Below are 21,866 nucleotides of genomic sequence, written 5' to 3'. Positions count from 1 at the left end.
TATCCTTACATGTATACATTGCAATTACAGTTTTTTCCCCCACCCTTTCTTCTGTTGCAACATGAGTATCTAGACATAGTTCTCAATGCTATTCAGCAGGATCTCCTTGTAAATCTATTCTAGGACGGGATCTAATCTGTGTCTGCGACCTACGCCACAGCTCACGGCAACGCAGGATCCTTAACCCACTGAGCAAGGCCAGGGATTGAACCCGCATCCTCGTGGTTCCTAGTCGGATTCGTTAACCACTGAGCCACGAAGGGAACTCCCAAAATCTTAGAAAAGATTTCTTCCAAAACGTGTATTATGTACCTACAATTCTTTAAGGAAGGCAAAGGAGACCAGCCTTAAAGAGCTTGAGGTCCAACAACCCAGCAGCCCCGGGTGGGTGGAGAATCCACATTCCGACAGGTCCCAAGTAGTGCTGACGCTGCTGGTTCATGCCAGTCTTTTGGGAACAATTCTAGAAAGCACTAAGGCCTCCAGGAAGGCTCTCCAGAGTTAGTGCATCTAAACTATGCTTAAAGCCGCTCAGACACGTGGACTCTGGAGAAGGCAGTGGGGAAAGAACGCAGCAGGGGGCCCATCGGGCCTGGCCGCAGGGGCACAGCCTGCTGAGGATCAGCACTGCCCGGGCAGGTGCGCGGGCGTTTGCCATGGCCACTCAGGCTGGGCCATGTCCTCTCCTCTAAGCGCTACTTAGAAAATCAGCTCTAAAATTCAAATGAGGAGTGCCCTTGTGCTGCTGCAGGTTAAGGATCCAGTGGTGCTGCTGCTGTGGCGCAGGTTCAATCCCAGGCCCCGCAGGCGCAGACAAAAAAAAAACATTAAATAAAATGAACATAAATGCAAATTGAATTCTATTTTGAAAATATGGTGATGACTTGAGTATTCCCGAGCTGGAAACCACTCTTTCTAATGCATTCTACACCCGCATCTGCTTCGAGGAAGGAGTGTATGTCTTACCATCCACGGAACCAAACTCTCTTTCATGTGCCCGAGTGAGAATCTCTTTGTACAGTGTTTCTGCTTGCTTGAATTTTCCTTGCTTCAGGTAGCAGGACGCCTTGAAACAAAACAAGACGCTTACCATTCTCTTGTGTGAGTGACGCGAACGCCTACATTCTTGCCCGCAGGTGAGAGGGAGGCAGAGCCCCAGGAGGAAAGCCCGCGGCTCTATGGCCAGAGCTGCCTCGGGCAACCTACCAGGTTGTTTTTCGTCTTGGCCACATTGGGGTCATCAGGCCCCAGTTTGGTCTGGTAGATCTCGAGGGCTCTCTGATAGTAATACTCCACTTCTTCATACTTGCCCTGGTTCTGGCACAGTAGGGCCAGGTTATTCAGCTGCTTGGCCACATCAGGGTGATCCTTTCCCAAAACCTGGGGACCAAAGTTAGCTTATTAGAAACACTTACGACGTGTCTCACGCCAACCAATCCATCACCCACCCTGTTCTAGGAGAAGGATCTTTCGATCATGAACATGACTATGCCTCATTCCCAGACTTACCACGATTAACTGGCCCCCATGCAAAAACACGAATAACCAGAGGAGCTCCCCAGTGGCCCAGCAGGTTAAGGATCCCGCATTATCACTGCAGCAGCCTGGGTGGCTGCCGCAGTGTGGGTTCAATCCCCGGCCCGGGAATTTCCACATGCCGCAGGTACAAATGAACAAAAAAATTTTTAAACCAGAATGTATTAAACTCTCATGGCTGGGGGGCTGGGGGGGACGGTGCTGACTTCCTTCCCAGGCTTCAGCTCAGTCAACGCCTGTAGGACCCCGACGTGGTAGGTGACACACGCACATTCTGAAGATGAGCAAGCTGGGTTCTCCAAAGGCTGTTTGACGACTGCCACGTTCTGGAGGAGCCCAGGTGTAAACCCAGCCCTGACTCCAACCACGTCACGCTGACAGCGACACATCGAGAGCCTTCAGCAGAGCCTTCCCACTCTTCAACCCACATCCCAGCCCCTCCACATGCAGACCGGGGGCCTTGCCATCACCCCGAACCGCACCCTCCTGTTTCGAGGTCCACCTTCCGGGCCCTGTGACCTCGCTGTCCCAGACGCCGATGCTCTCCCTCTCCCCGCAGGGCCCTCTGCCCACCCCCGCCCCCACTAACGGCACATCCCTGACCTCAGGGACCCCTCCCCCCGCTCCCCCCCCCCCCCCCCGGTCAAGGCACACAGCACATCACGAGTCGTTTCTTCCTCTGAAAGCATCACTACCTACCCCAAACCATCTCATCCATTTAGTTCTCTGCTGCCTGCCTCTCGCCCGTGAAAACGTGACGCCTCAGAGTGCAGCTGGATGCGATGTAAGCCTAGCACCCGGTTGGCGCTGGCACACAGCGGAGTGAATAAATACTGGACAAACGCCCTCACCTTGTGCCTGTACGCATGCAGTCCCCAGGGAGGCTGCTGCAGCTGCCCCCTTCTGCATGCCTGCCTCTCCCTGCCTGGGAAGCGTGGACCTTAGGTATTCAGACTCGGCTCAAACCCTGACCGTCTGGGGGAAGCCCAGGCTCTATACTCCTCCTGGCTCTAGGCTAGACGTCAAAGCACCTGCATCCCCAAGGTCCGTCTGGTGGGCATCGTTCCCCGGCAGGGCGCCGTATCTAACGTGTGAATCACCGACTCTACCAAGTCCTCAGTAGCTGTCTGCTCAACGAGTGAGGAAGGAGCCGACACGAACGCATGCGACAGACCATCATTCGCAGCTCATAATCCTCAACCTGATACGCCTGAGGTTCTCCCGGGTCTTAACCCCAGTCCACTGAAAAGCTGAGTGGATACATGAGAACTAAAACAAAAGCCATCTGACGTCATAAAGACCATGCACATGGCAACGTGGACAAAACGTGACCTGCATAATTTGAAAAATGAGCCGCTTTTCATTCCCCTTGCCCAACTCCTCGCCATATGACCCCAAAGTACATGTTAATCTCTCAGTATCAATGGCAAATATTCACACAATCAAACCAAATTAAAATATCACAGCAACGACATGACACTCAAGTCTCTATGACATTTGAGCACAGTCACAGAATAACGACGAATTTGACAAGTTACATCTTTAAATACCTCATTACCATAAACTGTAGCAGCTGGCATTAAATAACCATGACACTGACTTAATCTATAGCTGTGAGTTGTTTTTTTGTTTTGCTTTTTACTTTTTAGGGCCGCACCTGTAGCACACAGAAGTTCTACAGCAACCCCGGATCCCTAACCCACTGAGCAAGGCCGGGGATAGAACCCGCATCCTCATGGATACCAACTGGATTCGTTACCACTGAGCCTCGATGGGAACGCCTCTGGGTTATTCTTTAGTTCTCAAAAATAATTATTTTTTTAAGATTTATAAGCATATTTGGTGACCTTATTTTTAAAATTGTAAAGTTTTTTTTTTTAAGAGCCACACCTGCGGCACATGGAGGTTCCCAGGCTAGGGGTCCAATTGGAGCTTTAGCTGCCAGTCTACACCACAGCCACAGAAACCCAGGATCTGAGCCAAGCCTGCGACCTACACCACAGCTAATGACAACGCTGGATCCTTAACCCACTGAGCGAGGCCAGGGATCGAACCCGCAACCTCATGGTTTCTAGTTGGATTCGTTTCCACTGTGCCACGATGGGAACTCCAAAAACTGTAAACTCTTCTTACTGATAGGCATACACCCCACTGTCAGATGACGTATCCGCACCTTCCGTCATGGGCCTGAGAACAGCCTTCTTCGCTGTAGACCATTTCTAGGCCGCCTCAGGCCGGGAGGGCCTGCCGACTCAAGGCCCCACCCTCTGAATACCCACTCCTCCTAACTCCGACGTGTGTGGGCCGATGGCCCCGTCTGGCTCTGCCCTGGGGCTGCCCACCTGGTTGAAAGACTTATTTTCAGGAAAGGGTCAGTAATAATGCATCATAGGGGTCGCTTCTCAGAGCTTAGAAGGGAAATATTTCAACAGCACGGTTAACACAGCATCTCAGCAATGAGAACCTGCGCCCAGTCGTACCTTCTCTCGGATCTCCAGCGCCCGTTTACACAGCGGCTCGGCTTCTTTGTACTTTCCTCTCTTGCCGTAAAGCACTGCAAGGTTATTCAGAGTTGCTGCCACCTGCCAACACAGAGGGCACCACAGCCTGGTAAACGCCATCAGCAGAGCGGCCTCCAGACACCACACATCATCCCACCCAGTACTGCAGTGACGTGCTCTCAGCTGGACCAAGGAACGTGACTTCACTTAAAGCAAAAGAGCAGCTTCACTACACAGAGAGCCCGTAAAGTAACCCTGCAGAGTATTACACTTAAATCAACATCAACCCTGTCTTGATTTGTTTTTAATTTCACTGGAAGCCACAAGCCAACCAAAGTAGATCTATATGCAAATCTGACCAGATTTTAATAAAAAGACAGTACAAAATCTTTAGGAAAAAATTTATAGAAGTCCATGCAATTTGATTTAGGATCAAAAAATACAGTAGGTGACCCATCGGAGGTGGGCGATAAACGAAGCGCACACTGACACCTGCTGAACAGGAGGGTCGCCAGCACTGGGGCTTATCGCCGGTACTGAGCGAGTGAGGTCCACCTGTGCTGTCCAGTGAAAAGGCAGCTCTCAACTCTTCCCTGTTGAGTTTAACATTAAAATGAGTGGGGCAGAGAACATGTTAGAGAAAATAAAATACACAAAGAGGAAAGAACCAGATGCACAAACCGCAGGATGATCTTTGCCCAGCGTTTTTTCACGGATGGCCAGTGCATCGTTCAGCAGGTTCGCGGCATCTTTGTACTTATTCTGGTCTCTAAATTGAAAAACATGCAACGAAGTGCTTTAGAGCTTACTCTTTTTACGTAATGTTCACAATAAAAAAATAACGGTTAAGCTTTAATTTTTAAAAATAACAGTCAGGGAGTTCCCGTTGTGGCACAGCAGTAACAAACCCGACTAGTATCCATGAGAATTGCAGGTTCAATTCCTGGGCCCGCTCAGTGGGTTAAAGATCTGGCGTTGCCCCGAGCTGTGGTGTAGGTCGAAGACGCAGCCCAGACCCCATGTTGCTGTGGCTGTGGTGTAGGCCGGCAGCTGCAGCTCCGATTTGACTCCTAGACCGGGAACTTCCGTATGCCATAGGTGCGGCCCTAAAAAAAAAAAAAAAAGAAGAAGAAGAAGACCGTAAAATAAAATAAAAGCCAGCTATTAAAATCATGAAAAGCACTCCTAATGTAGGAGAAAAAGACTCCATCAACAAGCACACTGGCGAGGTGAGCTTGGGTCGGGCCTGACCAGCTTGGCCCTCCACCCAGATCTCAGGAACAATCCTGCCCACACTGTGTGCGGTTCTGCACCTGCCCGCTGCCCTGCAGAGTCAGTGAGGCAGTCCGGGACAGTGGACAGAGCTTCCCTTTGTGTCAGACAGAGCTAGCCCCCATGTCTGAGCCCAGCTCTGCTGGTGAACAGCAGTGTGGCTCCGGCACATCACGTGGCCTTGGCTGTCGCAGTCAGACGGCACTCACAGGGCTGCTGCAGGAAGCTAGTGATACACCACGTGCCCTGGAAACGCCTGTGGAAATAAACCCAGGATGTGCCCACACTGCCGCAGTCTGCTGGGGCAGGGCGGGATGAAAGGTCTGGCCGACTGTGCGAGAGAAGCACCCGGCGTGCTGAGGATGTGGCTCTCCGTGAGACGGGGTGACACACAGCCTAAGTGTAACCGAGTAAGACGAGCTGCCCGGCAAGGCCCTGCCTGCAGAAGCCAGCCCGCCCTACAGAACCCTGGGTGGGCTGTCAAGGCTTCAAGATGCTCCAAAACACACTAATTCTGGCCAAGTATGTAGGCTTCTTCTTCAATCATCTTATCATGTAAACTGGCTCAAACTTTCTGTGAACGTCCCAAGTGCAAAACGACGGTTCAGAAGGTTTCCTATGGCACAGCAGGTTGGGGATCTGGCACTGGCATTGCCGCTGCTCGAGTCCCTGCTGTGGTGTGGGTTCCGTCCCTGGCCTGGGAACTTCCACATGCAGAAGGCACAGCCAAAACAAAGTTAAAGCGATGAGACCCAGTTAAACACGGCCGCCACAGCTCGTCACTGCTGCAGTGCTATGCGAGCTCAAGGAGGCGAGGTGTGCGCTGCGACGGCCAGGATGGACCCTCCCACACCCCTGGTGGGGCTCCTCCCTAAGATACCCAGATAATGGTATCTCACCAACATTTCCCAAGCTCTTCAGATGCTAAAAACCACTGCCAAGTGGAAGAAATCATCTACTCAATGACCATAAGCAAGCCGCTTAAGAACTGATTCTGTTAAGCCTATGACACCACCCCTTCCTCACTTCGCCTTTAAAACTGCCTTGCTGGGGAGTTCCCGTTGTGGCTCAGTGGTAATGAACCTGACTAGAGGACGGGGGTTCGATCCCTGGCCTTGCTCGGTGGGTTAGGGATCTGGCGTTGCCAGGAACTGTGATGCAGGTTGCAGAGGCCGCTCAGATCTCGCATTGCTGTGGCTGTGGTGTAGGCTGGCAGGTGCACCTCCAATTCAACTCCTAGCCTTGGAACCTCCCTATGTGGTGGGGGGGGGGCCTAAAAAAAGGACAAAAGACCAAAAAAAAACCTATTTCATTCTACTCAGAAGTTTGCCAAGGGCTTCTGCGGTGGGAACACGCTCAAGTGACTCAAGGTGGAGACCGGAAGAAAAAGCGACCCTCAACTTCAAGGAACCACGATTCCAGAAGAGACGACACGTCGGGTCTAACAGGCAAGTGCTGTGAGAGGCAGGGACAGGGCTACGGGCACGGGGGCAACGGGCACCTGGAACCCTGGATTCAACCAGGACAGCGAGGAGTTCCCGCAGTGGCTCAGTGATAAAGGATCCAACTAGTGTCCAGGAGGACAAGGGTTCAATCCCTAGCCTCACTCAGCTCAATGTTGTGGCTGTGGCTGTGGTGCAGGCCAGCAGCTATACTTACAATCTGACCCCTAGCCTGGGAACTTCCATATGCTTCATGTCCGGCCCTAAAAAAAAAATAAAAACAGAAAAAGGACTCAGTGGGAGGAGGAGTTTGAGCTGTGGTGCAGTGGGTTAAGAACCCGACTGCAGGAGTTCCCGTTGTGGCACAGTGGTTAATGTATCCGACTAGGAACCATGAAGTTGCAAGTTTGATCCCTGGCCTCGCTCAGTGGGTTAAGGATCCGGCGTTGCTGTGAGCTGTGGTGTAGGTCACAGACGCGGCTCAGATCCCGCCTTGCTGTGGCTCTGGCGTAGGCCAGCAGCTACAGCTGCGATTGGACCCCTAGCCTAGGAACCTCCATATGCCTCGTGTTTATGGCCCTAAAAAGACAAAAGACAAAAAAAAAAATCCGACCGCAGGGGCTCAGGTTGCTGAGGCGGCGCAGGTTCAACTCCCAGCCCAGCACAGCGGGTTACAGCTGTGGTTTGGGTTCAATCCAGAGTCTAGGAACTTCGATATGCTGCAGGTGTGGCCACTTGAAAAAAAAAAGAAGGGTGAGAGGATACTGGCCAGCTTCGTGGGAAGGCCATTCTGGACAAAAGAAGCCTGACACAGGAAGAGCAGTGGAGGAAAACCGCAAGTTTAGTCTGACCCGAGAGAAGGGCGCGCAAGAGCTGCTCTAGGAAGGCTGGGCCGTGTGTCCCAGGCAGCGTCTGCTCTACTCTGGCGAGAGAGTCTTGCTGGAGAGCATGCTCCACGTTCTGAACTTACTGTCTGAAGAAAAATGGCTGATACGGCGGGAGACGTGGCTCACGCCAGTTTTAAAGGGCTGGGGTAAGGTCACTGAACACGTCCCCTCTGGGTGGGGTTAAGAGGACAGCACGAAGCGAACACTACTAGCCTGTACACCAAGGCCAGGATATTCAGCATGGTGGCCACGTCCGGGTGGTCGTGGCCAGAGGTCTTCTCCAGGTCCTCCAGGGCCTGCTTGCAGAGGGGCACGGCGACCTCGTAGCGCCCCTGGGAGGCGTACTGGATGACCAGGTTGTGGAGCGTGCGCAGCCGCGCCGGGATCTCGTAGCCGCCCTGCTGAGCCGCCGCCGCCGCGCTGCTGTGCTGCTGCTGGACTGCACAGAGAAAGCTGCGCCTCAGACGCGTGCAGAGAAAAGCACCCAGGTGACATCGAGTCAGAGCACTGTCCCCGTCTAGCTCTGCCCCAGGCCAGCACATGGCCCCCCACATGGAAAGCCGTCCAGCAGGCCATAGGCAGGCTGGGGACATGGCGACTCATAGGCGGCGCACGCCCCCGACAGCGCAGGGCTGCTCCTGGCACCAGGAGAACTCACTCTGTCCTCTGCTCTCTGTGAGAAGCACAGACCACGTCTGAACTGGCTGCGCGTGCCCGCTGACGCGGGCCTGGTTTAACACGCCGCCACAGCCCGATGCGAAAACGACCTGAAATCCTTTGGGGAAACACAGGGCCGCCCGAGTGTGCACAGGCGGCTGAGGCAGCGCAGCAACCAGGGTGCCCACTCATCACAGCAGTCACCCCCCCAAGAGGACTAACACCTCCCACTCGTGTGCCGCCGGGGACCACCCCAACCAACTTACTTCCTTGGCCAGGGTCGTCGTCGTCATTTGGGAAAAGGTCATCCAGAGGCTCTTTGGTGGAGTCAGTGTCTTTGTCCTCCTACAAAAACAGCCCAAGACAAGAGTCTGACAAGTCCTATAAGTCCTGCACTGGAAATCACTGACAGAAATTGCATGTTAATTAAAAAGAGAAAAGACGATTCAACTTTCAGACCAAATACAGAAAACTATCCACAATTTGGTTTATCCATCAGTTCAGTAAAGAGTAGTAAAATGCTTGCTAGAGGAGTTCCCGCTGTGGCACAGGTGGTTAAGAATCTCACTCTAGGAGTTCCCATCGTGGTGCAGTGGTTAACAAATCTGACTAGGAACCATGAGGTTGCAGGTTCGATCCCTAGCCTTGCTCAGTGGGTTAAGGATCTGGCGTTGCCGTGAGCTATGGTATAGGCTGAAGATGCAGCTCAGATCTGGCGTTGCTGTGGTTGTGGCGTAGGCCAGCGGCTGGGGCTCCAACCAGATCCCTAGCCTGGGAACCTCCATATGCCGCGAGTACGGCCCTAAAAAGCCAAGAGAAAAAAAAAGAATCTGACTGTAACAGCTCAGGGTGCTGCCAAGGAGCAGCTTCAATCCCCAGCCCAGCGCAATGGGTTGAAGATAAGGCACTGCCTCAGCTGTGGTGTAGGTTGCCGTTGTGACTCAGATTCAATCCCTGGCCCAAGAAGCTCCATATGCCATGGATGCAGCAAAAAAAAAAAAAAGTTAACTGAATCAGAAATAAATGATAAACAAAAAAAGTAACCAAGACAGGGACGAGCACCCAGAGAAAGGAAAACACAAGCTCCCTGGGGACCCGCACGCTCCAAGACCCTCGCGAGGGCCGGAGGAGGCACAGGGAGGAGCGGGAGGACCACGAGGTGTTCTGGGCAGGGAGTCTCAGAGAAAGTCAAGAACCACCACAAAGGAGCTCCTGCTGTGGCACAGAGGAAACGAATCCGACTGGTATCTGTGAAGATGTGGGTTCGATCCCCGGCCTTGCTGTGAGCTGTGGTGTAGGCCAGCAGCTATAGCTCCTGATTCGACCCCTAGTCTGGGAATCTCCATACGCTGTGGTGCAGCCTTAAAAAACAAAACAAAACCCACCATAAAGAGGTGGATCTTGCATTGTACTTTATATTTACAGAGAACTTCTTACATTTTCTGACCATTTGTTTAAAAAAAAAAACACATGGGAGTTCCCTGGTGCACAGTGAGTTAAGGATGTGGTAATGTCACAATATGGCTCAGGTCACTGCTGTGGTGTGGGTCCAGTCACAGAACCAGGAACTTCTGCATATCACAGGCACAGCCAAAAACAAACCAACCAACAAACAAAAAGGATAAAAAGAACACTCCAAAGAGAACTTAAATGACCTGCCCAGGGACCCAGTCCTAAAGCCCATAACCCTGGGTCCTGCTCACTGCAGTGGCCGGAGGGGAGAGGAAACCCTGCCAGCTGGAATCCACCGGCTCTGAGACAGTAACTACTGTCACTACTGCATTCCTACAGAAGCACTTACGGATGGAGAAATGTCATCATCGTATTTTTTTAACTGATTCATGAATTCCAGATGCTTCTTTTCTTCCTCCAGTTGAGCCACAGACTGCTCACTCTTCTGCAATTTCTGCTGCGTGTTGGCCAATTCATCTCGCAGCCACTGATTTTCCTGGCACAGACGACGAACCTGTGCACGCAGTTTCTGCTTCTCTGACTCAACGGCATTCAGATGATTGGACAGAGCCATCATGACCTGGACAGACAGAAGCACGACAGCCCTGCAGCGATGGGTCCCACCAAGCCCCGGCCTGCACAAGCACCCTGGGGCTCAAGCTCCTGCGCGCGTGCCGAATGTGCTCTGAGGCGCACACGAGGACAAACCGCACTTTGCCTCCGCTGCCACCTCAGTCACGGGCTACGCAGGCAGGGTCCACAATCTCACACGTGCAGAACGTCCACAAAAAAGACATTTTTCTCTTGGAGAGCCTCTCAAAGCGGACGAGCAATGGACAGGCGGCTACTGTTCTGATGAAGCTGTATTTTTACTTTCTATCTGGATGGCTCCAAGAGAATACCTCAGAGACCCCTGCCCACGGGTGACAGCATGTGTGCGAGTGGCAGTCCCTCTGAGGGGCGGGCGGGTGGGCACACAGGTGGTCCTTCATGTCCAAGGTAAGGGAGGACAGCTCTGTGGCTAGCACCGTGAGTCAGAAGGCGCTGCCCAGCCAAGAGCTGAGCCCAAGTCAGTTTTAATTTAAATAATATACATATGTATAGCTGAGACACATTTACTGTAGAGCAGAAATTAAGACAACATTGTAAATCAACTCTACATCCATAAAAATTTTTTTAAAAATACAGAAGGCAGAAGTTCCCATCGTGGCTCAGTGGTTAACGAATCTGACTAGGAACCATGAGGTTTCGGGTTCGGTTCCTGGCCTCGCTCAGTGGGTTAAGGATCTGGCGTTGCCGTGAGCTGTGGTGTAGGCTGCAGACATGGCTCAGATCCTATGTTGCTGTGGCTCTGGCGTAGGCCAGTGACAACAGCTCCGGATGGACCCCTAGCCTGGGACCCTCCATATGCCGTTGGAGCAGCCCAAGAAATGGCAAAAAGACCAAAAAAATATATATATTTACAGAAGGTAATCTTGTCTCCTGCAGAGAAGATCAGCTATTGGCCAACACTCATCCTCCCTTCCTCCTTAGGCTTAGGAACCTGGCACTTTAGCGGGCAGGGCAGTACTCCCCGGTGTCCCTGACAACTAGGTGCGGCCATGGAAGCAGTTCTGGAGAATGAAATGTAAGCAGAGGGCTGTGCCCGGGCAGAGAACTGACCGGAGGAGGCCCGTCCCGCCCGAGGGTGGAGTCGCGTGGCTGCAGCCAGAACCCTGAGTCCACGAGACAGGCTGTCCAGGGGCCCGGGGACCCCGACCCCTTGCAGCCATAGAGCCTGTCTGGGAAAGCCTACCTCAGAATGTGCTTCACACAAGACTATGACGTTTAGGCCACTGTTGCTGCTTTCTGATGTGTTCAGTCCAATCAAATCCCGACACGCGTGCGGTTACCTCTCCTTTCGATCTACTTTTAACACCTGAGACCTGCCCGAATCAGCCCTCGGCGGCATCACGCACATAGCCCCCTGTAAGCCCATCTCCATCACTCTCTCGGCACCCGCCCCCGTGTGGGCCCCCCTCACACTTCAAAGGCGGCCTCCAGACTCGCAGGCCCGTCGGGGCTGAGCCGTACCTGCGCCTCGCTCAGGCCCAGCTCCAGCATCTCCAGCGACTTCCGGATCATGTTCGACTTCTCCTCCACCAGGTTACTCTCGTCATCCTTCTTCAAACACTTGAGCGTTTCCAGTAAACTTTGTAAAATGGAATTGTGCTCATTCTTCAGAGCTTCGAGCCCCTGAATTACTTGCTTCGTCTTAGAGATGATTTCATCCTGCGTGAGTTTCTCCAACTTGTCCTCCTTTACGCACACCATCGTGGACATGCTGTCGTACATTCTAGGGCAGAGAGAGGAACCTAAGCTAGACACGGCATTCGAGGCTCCGTTAGCTCCCATGTTCACGAAAAACACACGTGCAGGAGTTCCCTGGAGGCCCGGGATTAAGGATTTGGCATTGCCGCTGCTGTGGCTGGGATTCGACCCCGGCCCAGGAACGTACACATGCCACGGGTGTGGCCAAAAACAAAGAAAAAACGTGTGAATACTTTCAACTCAACGTTTCATAGGTGAATAATTACTATGTGTACTGTGATTTATTACCTTCGAATACTATATTCTGTACTGTTCCTGTTTTTCCTTTGCAGACCAGTTTTAATTACCTTTCTGGCTTATGTCTGAATTAATTTTTTAATGGAAGAAATGACAGCAACTGTAAGTAATGCCAAAGATTAAAAGCAGCAAAACATCCAAATGGCATTTCCAAAACATACAGCCTCAGTGAATAAAATTTTCTCTGAATGTTTACAAGCTTTTCTTCCTTAATGATATGCAGAAGAGCCAATAAATTCTTGATAACATATTTACCAGACAAAGCCTTGAAAAGTGGTCACAGCTGGAAAAAGAGAAACCAGCAAAGGAGCACGGGAACAATCAGAGCAACTGCATGTCTGACGCACGGGCAGCGGGAGCAGCACAGCAGGTGTCCAGCGCTGTAAAGACGCCAGGCGGAGGAGGGCTATGCTCGCCTACTGGGTGGGACTAGCCAAGAGGCCACCAGGAGGAAATAACAGAGTATCTGGAAATGGCTTTAAAGTACTACACTGAGGGAGTTCCCATTGTGGCACAGCGGAAATGAACCCGACTAGCATTCATGAGGATGCAGGTTCGATCCCTGGCCTCGCTCAGTGAGTTAAGGATCCAATGTTGCCGAGAGCTGTGGAGCAGGTCACAGACGCAGCTCAGATTTGGCGTTGCTATGGCTGTGGTGGAGGCCAGCAGCTGTAGCTCCGATTCAACCCCTAGCCTGGGAACCTCCACATGCCACACCTGCAGCCCTAAAGAAAGTAAATAAATGAATAAAATAAAAATAAAATACTACAGGGAGAAAAAAAAGGAGGAAAGAAGCACAGAAAAGAGTCTCAGCAAAATGGTGATGACAGCTGAAACTAAGCAACAGTTCTTTTTACTGTCCTCTCAAGTTTTGCGTCTATTTTTAAATCCGATAATTAATTTCATTTAAAAAGGCCAGGAACAGTGGTCATGAACAAGGCCTGTTCAGGAAGGAGAGTGACTGGGATGGAAGTCTGATCACGTGTCAGAATGACGGCCTTCGGCGCACTTACAACCCCTGAAATCTCTGCTTTGCATGTTGTCTGCATCCTCTTGAAGATAAGCCCCATCTAAAGAGCCAGGGCCTTATCTCATACCGAGCTGAATGGACAGTACCTAGGACAGCTCCTGACCCCACAGACCACCTGGTGGCCAAGGCACTGAGATGCTGGGGGAAGGGAAGCAGTGGACACAGACCTCATATTCCCAGATTTAGGAGTGAAGGCTACAAGCAGTTGCTAACAGGGTCACATCTGTCCCTGTACCCCCAGGTTCATACTAGAACACTGATTTTTTTTTTTGCATAACCCGAAGACTAATAAACTAGAAATTTAGAAGCTGTCTAGGGGACTATTCAGAAATCCACCTCCGGGAGTTCCCGTCGTGGCGCAGTGGTTAACGAATCCGACTAGGAACCATGAGGTTGCGGGTTCGATCCCTGCCCTTGCTCAGTGGGTCAAGGTTCCGGCGTTGCCGTGAGCTGTGGTGTAGGTCGCAGACGCGGCTCGGATCCTGCGTTGCTGTGGCTCTGGCGTAGGCTGGCAGCTACAGCTCCGATTCGACCCCTAGCCCGGGAACCTCCATATGCCGCAGGAGCGGCCCAAGAAAGGGCAAAAAGACAAAAAAAAAAAAAAAAAAAAGAAATCCACCTCCACACCACAAAGAGCCCAGAAAAACAAGAGAACAGAGGGGACTCCTCTACCTGACGGGCTGCATTATTATTAGATTTGCTATATATCTATTTATCTTTCAGCTCTCCAAGCCCACTGCAAACTCCGCAAGAGCAGAGACCTCATTTACCTTGTGCAGCACCGTATTCCCAGCCTGTCAGAGTATTGCTAAATACACTATCTGCTGAATGAATGAATGAAACTTAGGACCAGCTGTCACGGAGCAGGATTCAATGCCACTAGGCTACACTGCTGCTCTGAACACTACCTAAGTTCCCTTTCCAGAACTGGTGTCCCCAGAGAAACAAAAAAAGAAGGCCTCCTTTCCCACTCTTAGCAGCAGCACATTTGTGTATTACTTCCTAACAGTGCAACACTGAATCTTTTCTTTCCCAAACTAGATACAAGTGTTGAACTAGAACACTCTGAGAGAGTCCCTGGAATATACAGCTTAACAAGGGCCTCGCCCTTAGGGACGTGAGGGACAGACATGCAAGTGAAGGGAAGACAGGCTAAAGGCGAATGTCCACCGAGACAAAGACTCTTTAGAGGTGACAGAACCTTATGGTGGGACCATGGGGGGGGGGGGGCGGGGGTGAGCGGGCAGTCACTTCCACTGGAGAGGGGTGGCCAGCTCCATGGAAGAAATGACTCCCGACCCCCCAAGGAGAACCGTTCCTACCAAAGGAGCCCATCCTCTCCAGATGTGTGGAGGGCACTGCCAGCAATGGGGCCAAGGCAGAGGTGTGAAAGCACCTGCTGCATGCAAGCAGCTGCCTTGGCTGCAGGTTGCAGGGGGCTAGGCACACAGCAACTGGACGAGATGAAGCAGAGTGAGATCAGAGGACACCTGCGTTCTGAAGGCAAGAGCCAGGGGTAGGGTACAAAAGACGGTGGCAGCAGTCAGGAGAGAGAGGAGGGCTTCAGTGGCAAAGCGACGGAGCAATCCATCAAAGGCTGGCACTAATCTTTCTTCCCCAACCCTCTGCCAGCCCTCAGGTCCACTGCCAGAGAAAAGTCTCACCAGCAACTTCTCAGTCTTTCCCAACAATACCAAACCCAAAAGGATGCAAAGGAGAGTCCCAAGACCTAGTAAGAAATGACAGCAACTTCATGACTCAAACCACCCCTGGAAAATAAAGGATCTCGGGGCATGGATGAACAGTAAGTTATCTTGATAGAATATGAAATCCTGTCCATTACTTTGAAACAACGAGAGTGTTCAAAGCAGGCCCTAGCCACTTGGATGCCACAGCCGGGACCACGGTTCCGCTCTGCAGGTTTCGGAACTGAGGCCGTGATCAAGAGGGACAGCAGAGGCATTCCTATTGCACTGCCAGAGGTGAGATTCTGGGACTAGCGCAAGAAGGACCACAGCAAAAGCATTTGCCAAGGATGTTTTCATTAATCAAGAACAAAAGTCGTCACACACACACACACACACACACACACACACACGTTTTTTAAAAAAAAAAAAAAAAAAAGAAGGAGTTCCTGTTGTGGCACAATGGTTAACAAATCCGACTAGAAACCATGAGGTTGCGGGGTCACTCTCTGGCCTTGCTCAATGGGTTAAGGATCTGGCGTTGCTGTGAGCTGTGGTGTAGGTCGCAGATGCGGCTCAGATTTCGAGTTGCTGTGGCTGTGGTGTAGGCCGGCGGCTACAGCTCTGATTCGACCCCTAGCCTGGGAACCTCCATATGCCGCTGCCGGAAGCAGCCCTAGAAAAGGCAAAAAGACAAAAACTAAATAAATAAAATTTTTTTAAAAAAAGAACAAAAGTCAGAGGTTCGATGCAACTGACAAGAGCTTAATCTCTAAAATATACAAACAACTTACACAACTCAACAGCAAAACCACCAACAATCCAATCAACAACTGGGCAAGAAGACCTGAATAGACATTTCTCTAAAGAAAATATACAGATGGCCACCGGGCACCTGAAAAATTACTCAACATCGATAATTATTAGAGAAATGCAAATCAAAACTACTATGAGGCACCACCTCACACCAGTCGGAATGGCCATCATTAACAAGTCAGTGAACAGCAAATGCTGGAGAGGGAGTTCCTGTGGTGGCACAGTGGTTGCGAATCCAACTAGTACCCATGAGGATGTGGGTTCAATCCCTAGCCTCGCTCAGTGGATTGAGGATCTGGCACTGCCATGAACTGTGGTGTAGGTCAAAGACCCAGCATTGCTGTGGCTTGGCTGGCGGCTGTACATCAGATTTGACCCCTAGCCTGGGAACTTCCATATGCTGTGGGTGCGGCCCTAAAGAGCAAAAAAAAAAAAAAAAAAAAAAATGCTGGAGAAGGTGTGGAGAAAAGGGTACCTCCTACACTACTGGTGGGAAAGTAAACTGGTACAACCACTATGGAAAACAGTATGGAGGTACCTGAGAAAATTATACCACATGACCCAGCAATACTCTTGGGCATATATCCAGACAAAACTTTCACTGAAAAAGATACATGCACCCCTATGTTCACTGCAGTGCTATTCAAAATAGCCAAGACATGGAAACAACCTGAATGTCCATCGACAGATGAGTGGATTAAGAAGATATGGTATATAAACACAATAGAATACTACTCAGCCATAAAAAAGAATAAAATAATGCTATTTTGCAGCAGCATGGATGGAACTAGAGACGCTCACGCTAAGTGAAGTAAGTCAGAAAGAGAAAGACAAATACCATTTGATGCCACTTATATCTGTAATCGAATACATGGCACAAATGAACCCATCCACAGAAAGAAACTCATGGACATGAAGAACTGACTTGTGGTTGCCGAGGGGGAGGGGGGGAGTAGAAGGACGGGGAGTTTGGGGTTAGCAGATGCTAACTATTGCATCTGGAGTGGACAAGCAATGAGATCCTGCTGTATGGCACAGGGAACTGTATCTAGTCACTTGTGATGGAGCAGGATGGAGGATCATGTGAGAGAAAGAATGTACACACATGTATGACTGGGTCACTTTGCTATATAGCAAAAATTGACAGAACACTGCAAATTAACTATAATAGACAAAATAAAAATCTAAAAAAAATCCTGTCCAATTGTAACAACAGTCAGTGTCACACCTCCACAGGTTATAGAGGTGGCTGAAGAGGCAAGAGAGGGCAGTTTTGTTCACACGAAAGAGAAAGGGAGGAGAGTCTGTGCAAAAGTAGGAAAACAATAAAAGGTAGGACTTACTACAGGAAAAAAATCAAAACAAAATGAGAAAGACGTATCACTTTAATTGAGGAGATGCTTCAATTAAGTAACAGCATTTAAAGGAATCCAATTTTATATTTTTTCTTTTCACAGCCAAACCCACAACATACGGAAGTTCCCAGGCTAGGGGTCCAAATGGAGTCACAGCTACAGGCCCACACCACAGCCACAGCAACACCAGATCCAAGCCACATCTGCAACCTACACCACAGCTCACAGCAATGGCAGATCCTAACCCACTGAGCTGAGGGCAGGGACTGAACTCACATCCTCATGGATAGCAGCCGTGTTCGTTACTGCTGAGTCACAATGGGAACTCCTAAGTTCTCATTTGAGAGCCTCACATGGCTCCACATTCAGACCCCCAATTAATTAAATCCTGCCCGTAATAGCCTATAACCTAAAAATAAAACAATTCTTATTTCTTTTTAAAATGCCACTTGAAAAACAATAAAAAGATATGCTCCTTTACAAATTACCCCAATAAGTGGAAATTAATAAATACAATTTTATCCTTTCCAAGGGCTGTCCTGCCCTTTGGAAGCACAGGAAACCAAAAACAGGCCCTTGATTAAGAAAATAAATCCCTAAATGATCAAACTTGAAACAAGACAAACAAAGCAACTGCTCCATCTCTGTATCATAAATTCCTAATAACACAGGTAAAGGAAGGACTGGGACCCTGAAAACACCCAGAAGGGATGACTAGCAATAATAACCAACATACAGACATAACTAACAATCCATTTTCAAATAAAACAAAAACACCAGGCAAAAATACTAATTTCCATATTGGGGGAGTTCCTGTCGTGGTTCAGTGGTTAACGAACCCGACTAGGAACCATGAGGTTGCGGGTTCGATCCCTGGCCTTGCTCAGTGGGTTAACGATCCAGTGTTGCCGTGAGCTGTGGTGTAGGTTGCAGACGTGGCTCGGATCCCGAGTTGCTGTGGTTCTGGTATAGGCCAGTGGCTACAGCTCCGACTGGACCTCTAGCCTGGGAACTTCCACATGCCTTGGGTACGGCCAAGAAATGGCAAAAAGATTAAAAAAAAAAAAAATTCCATATTCTGTTGCTTTACTTCTACTTTGATATAATCCAAGAGAGGTAACACACAAATAGCTCCTAGCACATACTAAAATTATCTTTTAATTTGTCCTTTAACCTAACTTGTCTTTTATGACAGGAGTAAGTTTTTTACTTGCTGCAACACATCAGTGATTGAGAGAACTCTTGAGAACAAGGGACTCCTGCTGGGAACGATGGGACCTGACAAACCGAGAGTGGACAACTCCGTACAGCGGCGCTGGTGCTTTACGCGAGAAGGATGACTTGCCCTGCCCAGTGAAGTAGGGCAGCGGAGCCAGGCCGCACTGGGAGAAGCTGGAGGACCCCACCCTCAACCAGGTCTGGCCCATGGGACCCTGGCAGCCAGGCCTTCACCCCCCAAAGGGGAAGCCCAGAGACAGCAACATCCCTTCACTCAAAAAATATTTCTGAGCCCCCCATGCTTCCAGGAGCCTGAGAAAGGGCGCATGAGCAGTAACACCGTTTGAGATCTATGTCTGGAAATATCTTTCTCGTTTTTCTTTTTTGACCGCCCAGCAGCATGTGGAGGTCCCAGGCCAGGAATCAGATCCGAGCTGCAGTTGAGACCCAAGCTGCAGCTGCGGGAACACTGGATCCTTAACCCAACTTGCTTGGCCTGGGATTTGTCCCAGGGCTCCCAAGACACTGCCGATTCTGTTGTGCCACAGCGGGAACTCCATGAAAAGGTCATTCTTCTCTTCTCAAAAGGTTGAGAGTTTATTTGGCTGGCTACAGAATTCTAACTTGGAAAGAATTTCCCTTCAGAATTCTGAAGGCACTTGATTGCCTTTTGCTTCCAATATTGCTCTTGAGAAACCTGAAGTCATTCTGATTGTTTTAACTCTCTCTCAGTAAACCCCCTCCTCCCCCCCACCCCAGCACTCAGGATATTCTTTTGTGACCACAGTATTTTTTTTAATAGTTTTTGGGGAGTTCCTGGCATGGCTTAGTGAAAACAAACCTGACTGAGAGCCATGAGGATGCAGGTTCGAACCCTGGCCTTGACCAGTAAGTGAAGTATCGGTTCCCGTGAGCTGTGGTGAAGGTCGCAGATGGGGCTCAGATCTGGCTTCGCTGTGGCTGTGGGGGAGGCTGGGGGCTACAGCTCTGATTCAACCCCTAACCTGGGAACTTTCATGTGCCATGAGTGCAGCCCTAAAAAAAAAAAAAAGTGATTTTTGGTAAAGTCCAACCCCTAACCCTAGAACAGTGTCTAGTATAGAATTGGGGGCTCAGCAAATATTTTTTAAAAATTTTTTTATTACTCAAATGAACTTATCACATCTGTACTTGTATAATGATCATAACAATATGATTTCACAGGATTTCCATCCCCCAGCCCAGGCACATTCCCCCAGCCCCCAAACTGTCTCATTTGGAAACCATAAGTTTTTCAATGTCTGTGAATCAGCATCTGTTCTGCAAAGAAGTTCCGTCTATCCTTTTTTCAGATTCCACATGTCAGTGAAAGCATTTGGTGTTGGTATCTCATTGTACGGCTGACTTCACTTAGCATGATAGTTTCTAGGTCCATCCATGTTGCAAAAAATGCTGATATTTCATTCTTTTTAATGGCTGAGTGATATTCCATTGTGTATATGGACCACATCTTCTTGATCCACTCCTCTGTTGATGGACATTTAGGTTGTTTCCATGTCTTGGCTATTGTTTTTTTTTTTTTTTTTTTGTCTTTTGTCTTTTTGTTGTTGTTGTTGTTATTGCTGCTATTTCTTGGGCCGCTCCCGCGGCATATGGAGGTTCCCAGGCTAGGGGTCCAATCGGAGCTGTAGCCACCGGCCTACGCCAGAGCCACAGCAACGCGGGATCCGAGCCGCGTCTGCAACCTACACCACAGCTCACGGCAACGCCGGATGGTTAACCCACTGAGCAAGGGACCGAACCCGCAACCTCATGGTTCTTAGTCGGATTCGTTAACCACTGCGCCACGATGGGAACTCCTGTCTTGGCTATTGTAAATAGTGCTGCAATGAACATCGGAGTACACGTGTCTTTGCGAGTCGTGGTTTTCTCTGGGTAGATGCCCAGCAGTGGGATTGCTGGATCAAATGGTAGTTCTGTTTTTATTTTTCTGAGGCATTTCCATACTGCTTTCCACAGTGGTTGCACCAATTTACATTCCCACCAACAGTGTACTAGTGCTCCTTCTTCTCCACCCCCCTCCAGCACTTATTGTTTGTAGACTTTTGGATGATGGCCATTCTGGCTGGTGCAAGGTGGTACCTCAGAGTGGTTCTGATTTGCATCTCTCTAATAATGAGTGACGCTGAACATCTTTTCAGGTGTTTCTTGGCCATCTGTATGTCTTCTTTGGAGAACTGTCTGTTTAGATCTTCTGCCCATTTTTTGATAGGCTTGTTTTTTTGGTATGGAGCTGCAGAAGTTGTTCATAAATTTTGGAGATTAATCCCTTGTCAGTGGATTCACTTGCAAAGATTTTCTCCCATTCTGTGGGTTGTCTTTTTGTGCTATTTAGGGTTTCCTTTGCTGTGCAGAAACTTCGAAATTTGATTAGGTCCCATTTGTTTATTTTTGTTTTTGTTGTCAATACTCTGATAGGTGGATCTGAGAAGATGTTGCTGTCGTATATGTCAGAGAGTCTTTGGCCTATGTTTAAGAGTTTGATAGTGTCTGGTCTTATATTAGGTCTTTAATCCATTTGGAGTTTATTTTTGTGTATGGTGTTAGGGAGTGTTCTCATTTCATTCTTTTCCATGTGGCTGTCCAGTTTTCCCAGCACCACTTATTGAACAAGCTGTCCTTTCTCCACTGTATATTCTTGCTTCCTTTGTCATAGATTAGTTGGCTGTAGGTGTGTGGGTTTAATTCTGGGCTTTCTATCCTGTTCCAGTGATCCATATTTCTGTCTTTGTGCCAGTACCATGCTGTTTTGATGATAGCTGCTTTGTAGTATAGTCTGAAGTCCAGGAGCCTGATTCTTGCAGCTCCATTTTTCTTTTTCAGGATGTCTTCGGCTATTCTGGGTCTTTTGTGCTTCCAAACACACTTTAAAATATTTTGTTCGAGTTCTGTGAAAAACGTCCTTCGTAATTTGATAGGGATTGAATTGAATCTGTAGCTTGCCTTAGGTAATATAGTCATTTTGATAATATTAACCCTTCCAATTCATGAGCATGGTATATCTTTCCATCTATTTGCATCATCTTTGATTTCTTTCATCAGTGTCTTATAGTTTTCAGAGTGCAGGTCTTTTGTCTCATTAGGTAGGTTTACTCCTAGGTATTTTATTCTTTGGGATGCAATGGTAAACAGGACTGCTTCCCTAATTTCTCTTTCTGCTTTTTCATTGTTAGTGTATAGAAATGTCGTTGATTTCTTTGTATTAATTTTGTATCCTAGGACTTTGCCAAATTCGTGGATGAGCTCTAACAGATTTCTGGTAGAGTCTTTAGGATTCTCTAGGTATGGTATCATGTCATCTGCAAATAGGGATAGTTTTACTTCTTCATTTCCAATTTGGATTCCTTTTATCTCTTTTACTTCTCTGAT

General features: G+C 49.3%; 1 protein-coding gene across 16 annotated transcripts in view; it reads right to left on the bottom strand.

Annotated features, from left to right (window-relative positions):
• The window catches only part of KLC1 (kinesin light chain 1), a 68,086-nt gene that overhangs the window by 26,718 nt on the left and 19,502 nt on the right, over nt 1–21,866 (bottom strand). For all 16 annotated transcript variants that reach the window (XR_002341081.2, XR_014811442.1, XR_002341083.2 and 13 more), the window contains exons 2-9: nt 11,821–12,082; nt 10,097–10,327; nt 8,562–8,640; nt 7,852–8,077; nt 4,719–4,806; nt 4,017–4,118; nt 1,207–1,380; nt 967–1,066 (exon numbers count right to left, since the gene is read on the bottom strand). Coding sequence is in view for 12 of the 16 variants with exons in the window: in XM_021081533.2 (XP_020937192.2) it covers nt 967–1,066; nt 1,207–1,380; nt 4,017–4,118; nt 4,719–4,806; nt 7,852–8,077; nt 8,562–8,640; nt 10,097–10,327; nt 11,821–12,081 (1,261 nt within the window). In the remaining 4 variants the exon portion in view is untranslated. The remainder of the gene's footprint in view (nt 1–966; nt 1,067–1,206; nt 1,381–4,016; nt 4,119–4,718; nt 4,807–7,851; nt 8,078–8,561; nt 8,641–10,096; nt 10,328–11,820; nt 12,083–21,866) is intronic.

This window comes from Sus scrofa, chromosome 7 (genome assembly GCF_054392235.1).
Source record: "Sus scrofa isolate SSC_HxYL_T2T_F1_AM1 chromosome 7, Sscrofa_HxYL_maternal_Yorkshire_Landrace_v2.0, whole genome shotgun sequence".
In the NCBI taxonomy this organism is placed as follows: domain Eukaryota; kingdom Metazoa; phylum Chordata; class Mammalia; order Artiodactyla; family Suidae; genus Sus; species Sus scrofa.
The sequence above is the reverse complement of the archived record's forward strand: the minus strand, read 5'-3'. Positions and strand labels throughout refer to the sequence as shown.